The sequence below is a fragment of the Crassostrea angulata genome, unplaced genomic scaffold, assembly GCF_025612915.1.
Source record: "Crassostrea angulata isolate pt1a10 unplaced genomic scaffold, ASM2561291v2 HiC_scaffold_127, whole genome shotgun sequence".
Classification (NCBI taxonomy): domain Eukaryota; kingdom Metazoa; phylum Mollusca; class Bivalvia; order Ostreida; family Ostreidae; genus Magallana; species Magallana angulata.
The window spans coordinates 37,085-53,991 of NW_026441682.1; the positions used below are offsets into that span (position 1 = coordinate 37,085).

Sequence of the window (16,907 nt, forward strand, 5' to 3'; positions counted from 1 at the left end):
ACGCAATAATAGCGCATATTTGAGCTTGTCTCGTAATATGCGCTGTTATCAAAGCTCTCCCCCGCAATAATCATCTTCATTTTATATCTACATAATGTGTCCGGGATTTTATTATCCGATCGCATAGGGTTTGGTATTTAGGCACTTTATTTCCCGATTATCTCCCCTTTTTCATACAGCAGCGGAAAAAAAGGTTGGTAATTTAGGAGCCCAAAATATTTTTAAAATATCTAAATAGTTTTGAGCATTTATTATATTTATAACAGTTCATCAATGCAAACATGTATCGAAGTCTAAAGCGGTTACTTTATTTCGCTCGATGACATAATTTTAGATTGATTGGAATAGATTTAAATGGGTATGGATGCTAGCCATTAGACCAGCCCTTTAACACGAGGACATTTGTCTAGATATGTGTACATATTCTATATTTTAACTGTGAAAAGAATTAGTTTATCGTTTTAATAATTGAATTTGAAGTTTAAATTAAAATAATTGGGATATTTTTTGAGCGAACATGCCAAAGGTCAAAAAAGGTCAAACTGAGGGGACAAAGAATAAGAGGAAGAGAACTGAAAAAACCCGCGACGTGGGACATCGTCCGCACAGGCAGAGAGTCTCTCCGAAGAAGTTCCGCAGATGATGGCACCAGTGACACTTCATGGTGACGCAGCCCCAGGAGCCCCTGGTGGCTTGGATGCTGCACCCATTCCAGGTAATGCACTCGCAACAGTTGCGTGTATTGAAGGTTGCATTCCGCCCCAATTGAACTCTGCGAAGTTTTCGCTGGGTCACAATGTTAACGCACAAATTAGACAGAGAATCATTCAGGGCAAATACATTGATTTGGCTACATTGTTAAAAAATTCTAACACGGATGATAGTGCAAGTGACAGGGTTTTTGTCATGGGCAATGACGGTCAGCTTTGTTCAAGGTCAAAGTCTAGCATAAAAATTGTTACAATTGAAAAGTGGACCGATGCATTATTAGTTTATGTGAGTATATTTACTGCTGTGCACAGTGACAAAACTCAAGATTTGTTGAAATACATGCATGACATTAGAGTAGGGGCAGGGAGATCAGTGGGGTGGAAGCAGTACGACGAGCAATTTAGGCTTAAAATGGCAAGGACCCATCCAAGTCATGGGCAGTAGTAGACTCGGAACTTTGGGTTATGTACATGGTGGGCCCTAGCAATTCTTCTCCAGTTTCAGGGTTCTATGGTGTCAAAAAGTGCTATGCGTTCAATTTTCAAGGGTTTTGCATCAGAAATCCATGTTCATATTCACTTGTGTGTATAAAATGTGGGCACGAGCATTCTATGTTGAACTGTCCAATGTTGGCTCATCAACGTAGACATGTGTCAAATTTCAGCCAACGCCTGCCTCGCCCATCAGGATATGGCTCTCCTCAAAGGTTTAGACAAGCGGGACCTCAATCATTCTCCACCACCAGACCAGCTCAGCAATTCTCGGGGTACAGGAATTTGGGACCTAGGGCATTCACCAATTAGGGTTGATAAAATCTTTAGAATTTTACAAGACTATCCAGTAAGGGAAGCTGCTAAGGAATTACTTGAGGGTTTATCAAAGGGGTTTAAATTAAATTATGTGGGGCCAAGGTTAGGTAGTTTTTCTAGAAATCTCGTGTCAGCAAATGAGCACAAAGATCAATTAGAAGAAAAGATTAACAAAGAAGTTGATGCAGGTCGGGTTATGGGTCCATTTTCTAATCCACCACTACCAAATATGCACATTTCCCCAATATGTTTAGTACCAAAATCAAGTGGAGGCTGGAGGATGATCACACATCTGTCTTACCCTCCTTCTCTTGGTATCAATGCATTTATAGATCCTCAATTATGTTCAGTAAAATATTCATCTTTTGATTCTGTTGTGGATATGATTGCAGAGTTGGGACAGGGTGCAGAACTGGGCAAAGTTGATATTAAAAATGCTTTTAGGTTACTTCCAATTTATCCTGGGGACTTTGAGCTGTTGGGTTTTAAATTTCAAGGAAAATATTACTATGATAAATGTTTGCCAATGGGCTGTTCATTATCCTGTGCCATTTTTGAAGTTTTCAACATTTTTAGAGTGGGCTACAGTTGGAAATTCAGGTTTAGATACTTTGTCGCATTATTTAGACGATTTTATTTTTGCAGGACGTAAAGGTACAATTTGATGAGTTCATTTCAGTCAATTTGCACAGAATGTGGTATTCCTTTGGCAGTTGAAAAAACTCAAGGCCCAGTCACTTGTTTAATTTTTTTAGGTATAGAGATAGACACAGATCAAATGTGTATTAGGATACCTAGGGAAAAAATACTAGAGCTGAGAGGTTTATTAGAAGCCCTCATTGTTAGAAAAAAGGTCAAAGTTCGTACATTAGAATCGTTGGTAGGAAAGCTTAATTTCTTTAGCAAACCAGTCAGAGGTGGCCGAGCTTTTAACAGAAGGTTTTATGATGCAATGATAGGTATTTCAAATCCAGATTTTTATATTCGACTCAATTCAGCTGTTAAACAGGATATGACAATGTGGCTAAGTTTCATGGTTGATTTTAATGGAAAAGCTTATTTCCCCCAAAGGGAATGGACTAGTTCTAGGGTTCTTCAGTTGTTTACAGATAGTGCTGGCTCAGCAGGACTGGGATGTGGATGTTATTTTGGGGGTAGATGGATTTATTATCAATGGCCTTGTTGGAATAATCAGGCTATTATGAGAGACATAACTTTTCTAGAGCTAGTGCCTATAGTTTTGTCAGTGATGGTTTGGGGGGAGGCATTAAGTGGGGAAAAGGTGCAATTTCATACAGATGTATGGCTTTAGTTGCAATTCTGAACTCACAGTCATCAAAGTCACCAAGAATTATGTGTTTGCTAAGGCAACTGGTTTTATTTGTTATGAAATATAATATTACATTTAAAGCTAAGCATATAGCATGTCAAGATAACAGTATAGCAGATGCAATTTCTCGTAAGCAGTGGAGGCGTTTTCGGAACCTTGCTCTTGTAGCCAGAAAAGACCCGGATCCAATTCCAGCAAGGTTTCACAGTTTGATCTTGGAAGTGAGGCCACTAGATTGTTAAATGCAGCAAATACAGTTAACACCACATCTACATACATCACTGGAATTTCTGCATTTGAAAAGTTTAGGGTTCTAACCAAGTTGTCAGTTACCTGGCCCCCTCCTCTTGATCAGTTAGTAAATTTTATAGCATACCTGTCCCTAAATGGCTATTCAGATGCAACAGCAAGAGCTTACATATCTGCTATTGGGTACAAATGCAAGATTGAAGGTTTAATGGATAATACAAATAGGTTTATCGTAGCAAAACTCCTTCAGGGTTTTAAGCGTCTTAGAAATAGGGTGGACGGTAGATTACCCTTGACTGAGCACATGCTTGCTCAACTGATTAGGGTGCTGACTAGCATATGCCATAACAAGTATGAAGCCATTTTGTTTTCGTCTGCCTATACCTTAACATTTTTTGCATTTCTAAGAGTTGGGGAACTGACTTTATCAAAAGGTAACAATTCAGAAGTTATATTAGGGATTCAAGATGTCAAGATTAAAGATAAGAATTTACAAATAGTGTTAAGGCATTCCAAGACTGATCAGTTCAACAAGGGGGTAACAATTGTATTAAATAGTCATGCAGGCATTACATGTCCAGTGCATTGTATGATTGATTACATGCAAATTCGTCCAAAAATATCAGGCCCACTGTATTGTCATTTTGATGGCAAACCAATTACTAGGTATCAGTTTTCAGCAGTAATGGGTAAAGCTTTGGCAGTGTTGGGTTATAATAGTAAGTTATATACAACCCATTCCTTTAGGATAGGTGCAGCAACTGCTGCAGCTGAGAAAGGTTTATCAGATGAGGAAATAAAGCTTGCAGGGAGATGGAAGTCAAGTGCATTTCAAACTTATATCAGGTCTCCACTTACATGTTCCAAATTAAATTTGCAGGGCTAAGATGTTCAGTCTGGATAGTGGGATCCTCCATTGTAAGAAATGCAGGAATTGCAGCATTAAGCAGGCCAGGGGGACAGGGCTTAGGACTCCAGACAAGAGGGATCGACATTTGGTGGCAGGGCTATGGGGGTTGCGATTTGTTGATCTTGCCTGCAAGCTCAGATGGTTGGCCCAGTTTGAGAATCCACCTAATTTTATAGTTATCCATTGTGGTGCCAATGACATAGGGCAAGTAAAAACCCAAAAGTTGTTAGATAGGGTAAGGTGGGATTTACGTTTACTTGCTTCTATCTTCCCGAACACAAAACTCGTTTGGTCGTTCTTGCTGCCCAGGGTAGCATGGCGTTACTCAAAAAACGTCAGGGCGATGGAGCAGTCACGAAACAGGGTCAACAGGGCAGCAGCCAAAGAAATCCTAGGTTGTGGGGGGAGGCTTCTTAGGCATACACAGTTTTTAGGAAAACCTAAACAACTGTACAGCCGGGATGGTGTACATCTGTCGGGTCTGGGGAACGACATTTATTTAAATAACCTACAGGGGGCATTGGAATATTTTGTCAAAAACAAGGAGGGAGGGGTTTTCCCAGTGAATTAAATTCTAGGGTCCTTACAAACATGTCCACAGTGGTGTTAAATTGAAGTTGCCTACCCCCACAAGGTGGCGGTGGGCACCTTTGGTGCCCAAAGGTGCCCATGTGGCGTAATTGTCACCTTCAATTTAACCATCCAACTGATCTTAGTTTGTAGCGAGTTTGTTGTGGTTGATGTTGATGTATATAGATATATTATATGGACTAATAAGACATTTGAGTAAAGAAAATCTAAATTATGTAATACAAATATATTATCAAATTTTGTGTTGAATTGTGTCCGTAGCACGATTGCGGTCAACCCAGCGTGCTACTTTTCCCAGCAGGGAGGGCATAAAATGTTGATGTAGGGGGTATGCCATGTTGTCGGCTACCCCATTGTTGTAACAATTTTTTGACCACTGTGGACATTACCTGCCAACTTAATAAATCAGTTCATAAACACTTGTGTTGTTGAAAATATACTTATATAAGGTCTTTGATAATAGCGCATATTTGAGCTTGTCTCGTAATATGCGCCGTTATCAAAGCTCTCCCCCGCAATATTCATCTTCATTTTATATCTACATACTGTGTCCGGGATTTTATTATCCGATTGCATAGGGTTTGGTATTTAGGCACTTTATTTCCCGATTATCTCCCCTTTTTCATACAGCAGCGGAAAGAAAGGTTGGTAATTTAGGAGCCCAAAATATTTTTAAAATATCTAAATACCCGCCCAACCCAACCCTTGTTTTTTCATGTATTGTGGTATGTTTTGTTTTTTACAAATTATAAGGACATAGTGCATGTACCGTAAGTTTATTCAGTTAAGGTTATGAAATAGTTTGCTGCCGTTTGGTTTTTTGCTTTCTCTTTTCAGCAGATAGCTGGGTAAATAGTCCGATGATGGTGACCTGGATAGCAGCTCCCTTTTGGGTTACTGCTACGTCACAGTGGTCGAGAAGGCGTAATTGTCACCTTCAATTTAACCATCCAACTGATCTTAGTTTGTAGTGAGTTTGTTGTGGTTGATGTTGATGTATATAGATATATTATATGGACTAATAAGACATTTGAGTAAAGAAAATCTAAATTATGTAATACAAATATATTATCAAATTTTGTGTTGAATTGTGTCCGTAGCACGATTGCGGTCAACCCAGCGTGCTACTTTTCCCAGCAGGGAGGGCATAAAATGTTGATGTAGGGGGTATGCCATGTTGTCGGCTACCCCATTGTTGTAACAATTTTTTGACCACTGTGGACATTACCTGTCAACTTAATAAACCAGATCATAAACACTTGTGTTGTTGAAAATATACTTATATAAGGTCTTTGATAATCACTTCTGATATTGCATGGAAAATCAATACATGTATAATGTATGGCAAAGCAGTCGTCTGTCAAGTTAAATATCTCGATTATTTACCTCTTGCTTTAAATCCATTACAAATCCATTAAGAAAGAGTTGTCTGCAATGCAATATTCACTTTACAAATGCCGGTATAATGTGGGCTGATTATTGGGAATACCTTACCAAAGTATTGTAAACATTTAAGTAAAATTTAGAAATAAAGGCTGACAATGTGTCCAAGGCTACAGTATTAATACGAAATATTTAACAGCTTCTTTACTATGCAAATGCTGTCCACAACGGATGACAGTGTTTAAGTGTTTGAATAGTTCCGAATAAAATTTTTATGATTAATTTACCTAAAATGTAATTCATTTTTTATTATATAAAAATAAATCTTTTAAAATAGCCAACGAAAGGTTTTTACTCTTCAATGGTGTTTTTGAAATTCAGTTTAAAAACGACTTTTCATAAAACCATGGAAAAAATACATTGTTTTTTAAGAAAGAATCTTTTCTTAAAAGTAAATATTGTCATATAAAGTGACTTTATGTCATATGCAATTTATTATACCCCCCGCAAACAAAGTTTGGGGGGGTATATAGGAATCACCTTGTCCGTCCGTCCGTCTGTCCGTCTGTCTGTCTGTCTGTCTGTCTGTCTGTCCGTCTGTCTGTGCAATCGTGTCCGGTCCATATCTTTCTTATGGAGAAACATTGGAAGTTCTTACTTCACACAAAGATTGCCTTTGACCTAAGGGTGTGTCATGACCTTGACCCAAGGTCATTCAGGCAAGGTCAAGGTCACTGGCAGAAAAAATGCAAAATTCGTGTCCGGTCCATATCTTTCTTATGGAGAAACATTGGAAGTTCTTACTTCACACAAAGATTGCTTATGACCTAAGGGTGTGTCATGACCTTGACTCAAGGTCATTCGGGCAAGGTCAAAGTCACTGGCAGAAAAAGTGCAAAATTCGTGTCCGGTCCATATCTTTCTTATGGAGAAACATTGGAAGTTCTTACTTCACACAAAGATTGCTTATGACCTAAGGGTGTGTCATCACCTTGACCCAAGGTCATGCGGGCAAGGTCAAGGTCACTGGCAGAAAAAATCCAAAATCCGTGTCCGGTCCATATCTTTCTTATGGGGAAACATTGGAAGTTCTTACTTCACACAAAGATTGCTTATGATTAAAGGGTGTGTCATGACCTTGATCAAGGTCAATTGAGAAAGTTCAAGGTCATTGTTTCAAAAAAGCTCAATTCTGTCTGTGTCATGTCTTGTATTAATGGAATTATTAGAAGCTAAAAATTAACAGTTTTCAAAGATAAAGCAGTTGTTATTTATAGAAAATGGACAGTGAAATAGATTCATCCAATATTTTCTATAATAGCAAAAATACACTCGTTATGATTTTTTTCTTAGCGGGGGGTATCAATTGTGAGCTTGCTCACAGTACCTCTAGTTAAATTTGAGAGTACGCTATGCTTGCTGCTATATGATGAATTCGTCGTATCGTTCATTATTCTATCATTTGCTAGGTTGTACATTTGATAATTTGGTTGTATTGTAAATTCGCACATAAAATTATTTGGATTGATATGAATCAAAACTACAAAATACCATGATTTCAAATATAGTCGGTATATAAAACCTAAACGCTGAAAAAAAAAATTACATGAACTTTATCATTGTTTTTCAAATGTGCGATTCTAGAGCATAGTAGTTAGATTTAAAACATTTGCATTCGCCCTTCTAAAATTAATCGAATTAATTATAAGCAATAACATGCCTGTTAAATGAGAAAGACAAACCAGCTAAAACTATAAAATATGCCGCTGAATATCTAGTGTACGTGAGTTAAATTATATCCTTAACACTTACCAGCTTTAATAAGCAATAGATAACATACAATGTAAGGAAGTATATATTTTTTCTTTGTTTTAGTTTGCTTATGCCTTTTTCATGTATCAGGAATTTGATAAAATTTAGACTTATTAGAGATTGATTTAATGACTCATTAACTAAGCTTAGAAATGATAAATGTGCCACATGTATCTATGTTGATCATTGCATTGGTCTTTGGTGCCACATATCAAAAAGATTCCAACTGTTTTTGATCTGAACATAAACACGTGTAAATGACATTATATATGCATGTACTTACCATATGCACTTGAAAATACAAAAAGTCCGAAACATAAACACAGTGAATACATTACTGCGAAAACCAATCAAGACTGAAGCTTTAGTATCATATATTTACATCTCCCAAGTATTATTCCCTCTATTTGTTACGGGAACTTATAGTTAATTCATAGCTCTATAGAAACAGCCAGACTGAAATCTACACACCCCATTTATCGATTGGTTGAAATCTACAGCGGCAGAAACTGACAACAAAAAATGACAGGACAGATATCGACACGCCCTCTTTATCGATTGGTCCAAACCTATAGCGACCTAGGAAAAATCACGGACTGCACGAAATAATCATAACAATGTCAGACTCAAGGTCTCTCAGGAGACGATTTGGCTGTCTCTTTTAGCTAACTTACTTACGTACATCAACAGTAATTTAGTGCATTTTACTTACTTTTCCTAATCAATTTATCGATTAGCTTAAAGAAAGATGTTAATATAAACAATAAAATGCTTTCTTTAATGATTCATTCGGGTTATGAAGGTAGTGATCATTGCAGAATTTTTTTTATATTTTCTGCAATGTCACTACCTCATATCCCGAATGAATCACTAAACAAAGCATTTTATTGTTTAAATGACACATATTTCGGATATTTTACAGGAAGTAAATGAATTTAAATAGACAATAAAAAGTACATTATCACACTTCTTCCCTCATAACCATTAACAGAGTCTAATTGTTATACCATTTACCAAACTGATCTCAGAAATAAAATATGTACCATAATGTTAAAAACCATAGTCAGATCGAGAATATAAGTAATTGTTAGTCTAATAAATAGAAAGTCTTCAAAATAATCATTTATTTCATCATACATTGGAGTGGGGAGAAGGACTTTAAGAACTTTAGTTATTAGATACAAAGACATCCTTTTCAACTTAAGCAAAGTCTATATCAATGTTGTGAAGCCGTAAAAAAGTTATAAAAGATCTACAAGTACAGTCGATTATTAATATATTTTATCTTATTGTTAAAAATAATTGTGTGCGCTCATTTTTGATGTCAAAAACTGATAGTAAGTATATTAAGATAAAAATCAGAAATATGCTTTAAATGAATTATTTGTACGTGGAACAAACACTCACCAGGAAGTGTTCAACAAACTTAATAAAGTAACAATCATTTCAAAAAAGAATACGTAGTTGTATTGTACCATCGTGTGTCAATGCTTTTTGAAAATAGAACTAAACAGGGAACTGAATAAATTTGTTTGACAACGTTAAAGTCAGATTGTAGAACATAAAAGTGTTCCTTGAGCCCATATAGCACCGGTCCAAGTGTCTATTTACAGGAGTTATGGACAATAGTTTAGTTACATGTACCTCTTGGTTTGTATCCAATTGGACACCAAAATGTTCTTCAATTTATACCTATGATACCTCTTGCACTTTCACTCTCAGTATCCACATACAGTTTTATTTTTAAAGACATGTTTTGGGGTTTTTTTTTTTTTTAGAAAAGAGAATATCCTTTATGATAACAGAAAAACCTTTTACATTGTCAGCGAATAAATAAAGCCAGTAATTTAATGATAACCTGTTTAATCACAGTCTGCGAAATAACTCTCGAAGTGATGTTTTACTGAACATTGTGTTAATGCATCTCAGTTTTTCCCCCATGCCTTTATTACTCTATGCAAACTCAGTCAACAATATACAATTACCTACTGTTTTGTTACTAGACCTGCTAATAAGTAATGTTTCAAAGGAAATGAATATTGTTTATATAATTGTACAAACATATTTACAGAAAAAAAAATCATCATGACATGCATTTGATCGGCATACGATATACAGATTAGCTATCTCACGTTTCATATATAATTTGCTACACGGGCTATATTCAAGTTTAGTAACATCACGGTCGTCTCCCGACCTGGGTCGTTAGGAATGATGCTGCCGCCTTAATGGTTTATTGAAGGCGATATTTTCTGTCAACAAATATATATACAATTTTGATATGCTATTAAACTGTCGATCATTTTTTCCCCGAGATTATAAAATAAAATTATCATATTTTGTAAGGTTGAAATACATTTTCTTGATGCATATTATACAAAAACTTCAATTTTTTATAATGCAATATTTTTAAAATTTGCAAACATGTTTCCTTAATTTATTCTTTAGAATAGAGAATTTTTTTAACTTGCTGTTTAAATATTTAACAAAAAAAAATACCCAAAAGGGAAACAATACATAACACACGGAACCTGATTTTAAGTTTACATTTTCATTTCATTTAAATGAGATCAAGTCCAGTTATTGTGCTAGATAAATGTAAACTGATAGCCTTTCATTTTTTTTTTTTGAAATGCATGTACAACATTTCATTAGTATTAGTTTATCTGCTAGAATCCTCTTGTTAATCGCATAAAATGAATATTGTCTTTATTTATCGGAAACCCCCTCGACTTAATAAATTTCATTGAAAATACTTCGTATTTTTTATTTACAGCAACGAAGCACGGGATTCTAGCAGCACTTTTCAAGTAGTTTAAGTCATATGCTTCTGTTATTTGCCTAATTCAACTTCCATTATATTCGGGGTAGTGTTACACTTTTGCCTTTTTTGTACACACTGACAGAGGAAACGCCGGTCAAGCCACATAAATGCCTATCTGCTTACCTTATAACAGTCGCTAAGAAAACAAAATATCCATGCCCGTATTTACTGATGATATCCAAACTGACATTTATCAAAATCGTGTATATCAGTATACAAATAAGACATTCGGCAATGTTTTCACTGCATTTCGATGATTTGTTTTCCGACATTGATCTTCTCTACTAAACATGCATGTGATGTCATCAACGATAAATATACGTAATGCATTTATAACACATCGAAGATATACTCAATAGTATACAAGCGTTTCTAGTGACATTTTACGCCTGTAGTTTTTATAATTTATTTCAGAGATAAAGTTAAAATCGACATGTTCCTGAATAAAATATGACATCATGCTGCTTATTGTGACGTCATATCGATTAGAGGAAATTTGATCGCTGAGAGTTGCCTAATCATACCTGCGTACTGTTGGTACCTCTGTTGTAGTCGGTGCTCTGTTGGTGTCTCTGTTGTAGTCAGTGCTACTGTTGATACCTCTGTTGTAGTCAGTGCTACTGTTGATACCTCTGTTGTAGTCGGTGCTATTGTTGGTGCCTTTGTTGTAATCGGTGCTTCTTGAGATACATGCATCTCTGTAATAGTTGGGGTTATTATTGATGTCTCTTCTGTAGTCGGTAATACTGTAGACGTCTTCATTGTAGTCAGTGCTACTATTGATGTCTCTGGTGTTGTGGGTCCTACTGTTGGTGGCTTTGTTGTAGTCGGTGCTACCGTTGATACCTCTGTTGTTGTCGGTGCTACAGTTGTTGCCTCTGTTGCTGTTGGTGCTACTGTAGACGTCTCTATTGTAGTCGGTACTACTGTTGATGTGCTGCTGTTGTCGGTCCTACCGTTGGTACCTCTATTGTAGCTAGTGCTATTGTTGATGCCCCTGTTGTGGTCTGTGCTACTTTTGATGCCTTTGTTGTTGTTGGTGTTTCTATCGATGCCTCTGTTGTAGTTGTTGCTACTGTTGGTGCCTATGTTGTAGTCGTTGCTACTGTTGGTACCTCTGTTTTAGTCGGTGCTACTGTAGATACCCCTATTGTAGTCGTTGCTACGGTTGATACCTCTGTTGTTGTCGGTGCTATTGTTGGTGCATATGTTTAAGTCAGTGCTACTGTTGGTGCCTCTGTCGTAGTCGGTGATTCTGTATTTATCTCTGTAATAGTCGGTGTTATAATTGATGTCTCTTCTGTAGTCGGTAATACTGTAGACGTCTCTATTGTAGTCGGTTCTATTGTTGATGCCCCTGTTGTAGTCGGTGCTACTGTTGTTGCCTTAGTTGTTGTTGGAGCTATTGCAGATGTCTCTGTTGTTGTCGTTTCAACTGTTGCTCTGACGACGGTTTTGTTTCTGTTGTTATAGTTTGTGATGTTGTACTTGTCTCGTTCATACTCGTTGCTACTGTTAATGTTCTGTTTGTAGTCTGTGCTACTGTAGTAGTCGTTGCTACTGTAGATGCTGCTGATGTATGGTTAATATAAGTTAAGTCAACTGATGTATCCAAAAATGTAGGGGGCATTACCGTTGTTTGCACTGATGCATGAATTTCAAAATGATAAAAACGAAATATAAAATGATATTTTTGCCAAAGATTTTTATCTCATAGTCAATTATTATTTGTTCATTACTTTAAAAAAGTGCATACTGCTGAATTTCTTATTAAAAGGGATTTACTTTACTCATAAAGCTTAGTTTAAATTGAGACACATGTTTTATACTCTTAGCTAAACACATTTTCCCCTGCTGCAATTGTCGTTGATACATGTTGCAAACTATATGCTCTTATTTAACATTGAGGTAACTTTTTCTTTATAACTTCAAACAACTCACAACAAAAACACTGCTCACATCACACTATTGGCATCCTTGACACGAGGAACAATCTTCAATATATTTGCCACTTTTGCGACTTAAAAAGAAAACTATCATCCAAACTTTGAAAAAGAAGCCTAAGGGACACATCGCTTACCTGAGTAACATTGGCCATAATCCTAATCAGCAAGCGGCAACATTTGAAATCAGACAAGGTATCTACTCAAATACAAACAATGAAATCTTAGTACAGTGTCAATTTATTTGTTTCAGCTGATTACCAGCCACAAGCAATTTCTCATTAAAGCTATTCCATCTGAATAATTATAATTTAATTCAATTTAATTATTATATGTGTGCACCTAACACCCCCCCCCCAACAAAAAAAAATAACAAAAAAAAAACAACAAAAACACCCCCCCCCCTCCTAGAAAAAAAAACAAAAACAAAAATAAAACTTGCATCATTATAATGTTAATGACTCCACAAAAAATGTTAAATAATAGAATTATTTTCTGTCATTATTTACAGGGCGCTTGCACTCGTACTCAATGAAAGCAAACCAGCTATTAAATTGTTTGAACGCATATGAAAATTTTGATCCCGACTTTGATTTGACTTTAGTATTAAAAAATGTGTATTTCAATTTCTGTATCTATCTGTTTTCATTAATGTATTTTTTTTAAAAATATAATTTCAAAAATATCATTATTACAAACCTACAAACCTAATTTCCTGACCCTCTGTGGTCATGGTTTGAACACATTTAAATGTGAATGTACCATATATTAGAAAGCTAAAGTTTGATTTTTACGGACTTTTTAATTCTGGAGAAGGATATTAAATTTCCTCATCGTATCTTCACTCTTTCCTAATTATCTATTCTTTGAACGGAAACTGTGACGTATCTTATTCCTAATCAGTCGGTAACAATAGCAAAAAAAGCATTCCAACTGTTATAATAATACGTACCATATACCTCTATTTCACACACTTCAAAGAAAGCACTTCTGGGTATTCTGTAGAGTTACTGTAACATCGGGTTCCCTGTGTAGTTGTTGAAATTGATGCAGATGAGTTTGATGCATCCATATAGAAGTGCCTTAATCTGTGCATTTCCTTCAACGATTGAATTTTGTTTTCAGTTTTTTTTAGTCGTAATAGTAATCTATCATAATGAAATAAAAAAATGAAAATACCTTTTTTCTATAATACATTTCAAAGTTATTGATACTGTAAGGTTCTCCAAGATCGACTTCAAACCAAACTATATGTTTGTTTACATCGGTAAGATGAGATGTTGTTGGACTACCATCATTGGCAAAATTTGCAAATCGATTGCCGAAGGTTGAACTTAACGATACAATTGTGGAGCTTTTTCGACTGAGATTTTCTTCAAATACAATCACAAAACTTAACAAACACCAAAGCCATGAATCAAACCCGAACCCGAGTTGACCGTCTCGTAGACAAGTGTGAGCCCGGGAGGAGGCTACATCAAGCATGCTAAAATTAAAATTAGTCAAGACACAACTTTTTTCATAGTGACGGTACTCACCTGTCTACGTTGGGGAACGACCTTTTTCTCAACAATTTAAAAGGGGCTATTGAACACATAATGGGGGTCAAAAATGATAAAACCAAGTAAGTGCAATCCCATCCTCATTGGCATTGGTCGGTGGTAATTATTTGATGTCTGGATATGACGCCGTCACTAATATGTAGGACCTTTGTTGGCGGATGCATATGGCACTTACGTCAAACCCCACCTCAATTTTGAACAGTGTTTTCTACACCGTGTGTCATTTTTGTGGCACAAATAGTGTCTTACAGTATGGCAAATTTGAACCACGAAAATGATTATTTGTTTAATTATGCACTTGTGTATTGAATGGGATATTGACCCATTACATGTAAACCCTACTGCACTTTTATGCAAGATTGGAATTTCAATTATGAATGAACGTTGGCCTCTGATTGAACATCGATTGACAAATGTTGCTTTTTGAGTGGTTTGGTGCATTTGTGACCTACCCAATGCACAACTTAGCCCGTTTTGTGGTCTCTGCATTTGTCTGTTTCTTGTTGGGGAATTTTGTTCATTACATCACCGCGACGAAATAAAACAATAACAACAAAAATAATTCCATCTTAGTCATTTACTTTGCCTCTTATATCTGTGATAAATAATTTGGACATTAATTTGGTCATAATTGTTTTTCCTATAAAGTAATTTAAACTTCTTCTCGAGAGTTACAGTCAGCATTGATCCAAATTGATGTACTGATACCTTGCTGAATAAAAATCCATTGTCGTTTGATAAGAACAACTTGCTGACTTCATCAGCTGTTCATGGACTTGAGCTATTATTCCTTAAGGGTCATGTTTTTGTTTTGAATTAGTACATGCTATTCTCATTGATTTTGGCCTCAGATCCTTGGGCAACATAGTGGTAATGTTATGTTCCATACAATAAACAATTGTTAAGATAGTTAGACTGAAACCTTTTGCAAAATATTGTTTTGGAATTTTTTCCGAATAAATGAACAGATTGATATGCATACCAAGTACGAAAATATGATGTTTATGTTACATGTAATTACAGTATCATTCTATTATCAGTTTCTATGCAAAGTTGTTTCATATATGAATACATTTAAGAAACAAACAATTTTCCGAATTTGGCATTTTTGTACCATTAAATATTGTTGTTAACTCAAACAACGGTAAAAATGCAGTCACTCCGAGTAATACAATACAGAAATAATTGTTCTTTATCGATAAACAAAAATGCAAGAAAACGTACATTGGTGTTGGCCTTGTGACGCAACAATTCATATTGTGCTAAATCGGCTTGCTTCAAAAACCGTTCAGGGGTGATATAGGCTTTTCCCCTAAATTAGTTGTACGTTCGAGGTAACATTTTCAGAATGTTGCTTTTTTTTTAAAAATAGATCTCCATAATATCAAAAATTGGCCGGTGTTGAAGGCATCCTTACATACATGTACAATATCGATGTACTACTTGGCTATAAAAAAGTCTTTGATAACCAATAACTTATTTGTCTTTTTGAGCCAATGTTCAAAATTTTACCAACAAATTGAATAAATACACTGAAGATTGCGTGAAATCTTGTATGATTCTTTGTCGTTTTAACTAGTGTTTGTTTACGCGTTTAACCTTCGTAAAAGTACTTCAGTTGTAATATTTAAAAAAAAACAACCAAAGATACGGTTTGTTGTATATGTATACTGTTATATTTGTCTAAAATGATGATGACTTAAAAAAAATTTCCATATCAGACCACTTAAAATCTAACATCTAAAAGGAATATAAACAAGTTCTCGACAGGACAGGTTCTCATACAAAAGTGTAGACATACATGCAATCGTATATGCCTGATATTTTGCAAACACTTTTGGTCCCTTTAAATGCATATCACAACGATCTGTTGGCAATCTTTGTTGACTTGATTGGTTTCAAATTTCCTTGTAAGGTTTAATTAAAACTTGTCCTCGTCTGCGACGAAGGCAGAAATGTACGAAAGCCGAGAAGGATCATTCGAGATACGAGATTCGAAATACGAGATTCGAAATACGAGATTCGAGATTCAATATCTAATCAACCAATCAAATCAAGGATCTGAAAACACATATCCTAGCGACATCAAACTGTTCTAAATAAAGATTATTAGTACATGCTCTTATATACAAATAAATGCTACGTTCACTTCTCCCTAGCTAACTAAATAATTGTTTGTATTTATTTTTACACAGAATATTCAAGTAGAATAGTAATAATGCAGTGTGTTTCGCAGATCTATGTGATTTTGTTTGCCCTTGTGCATTTCCACCTGATGCGTTTGAACCCTGGGGTATTTCACCACCAATAGTTTAAACCCCGGCTTTATTAACCCTTTTTGTGTACAAATGCGGTTATGGTAGAGAGCTTCATTTATAAGCGGAGCCAATTTTTTTTTGGTAGGGGGGTCCTAGGCCAATTTTCAATAATTTTACTATGTATATTAAGCTACAATTTTCCCGAGAAAAATGTCCAGACCCCCTGACCCCCTCCTTTATAGACCTCCTCCGCGCATGAAGATTAGTATCTAAAATACGTTTTAATCTAAATATAAATAATCAGTCCAGGTTTCACCAATAAATATAAGCATTACTTATCGTTTTTTATGTATACAGGCATATACTAGTACTATGATTATAAACTAATCATTGAAATAGTATCACATCATACGGAATTATTAATATATATACAATTTTTTTCCCTTTTCTTGAGTAAACAACCTCTTATGAGTCTTACTTTTGGCATTGTTTTCAATATAGAAGGATACATATTCTGTACAATTA

The 16,907-nt window shown here is 35.6% G+C and overlaps 1 protein-coding gene and 1 pseudogene across 3 annotated transcripts in view; one reads left to right on the forward strand and one right to left on the reverse strand.

Moving 5' to 3' along the window:
* Positions 1-8,211, reverse strand: part of LOC128169401 (multiple epidermal growth factor-like domains protein 11) — a 31,198-nt gene extending 22,987 nt beyond the window's left edge. For all 3 annotated transcript variants that reach the window (XM_052835552.1, XM_052835550.1, XM_052835551.1), the window contains exon 1: positions 8,079-8,211. In XM_052835552.1, coding sequence (XP_052691512.1) covers positions 8,079-8,130 — 52 coding nt within the window. In that variant the 5' untranslated portion in view covers positions 8,131-8,211. The remainder of the gene's footprint in view (positions 1-8,078) is intronic.
* Positions 291-4,580, forward strand: LOC128169402 (uncharacterized; annotated as a pseudogene).
* Positions 8,212-16,907: the final 8,696 nt, after the last annotated feature.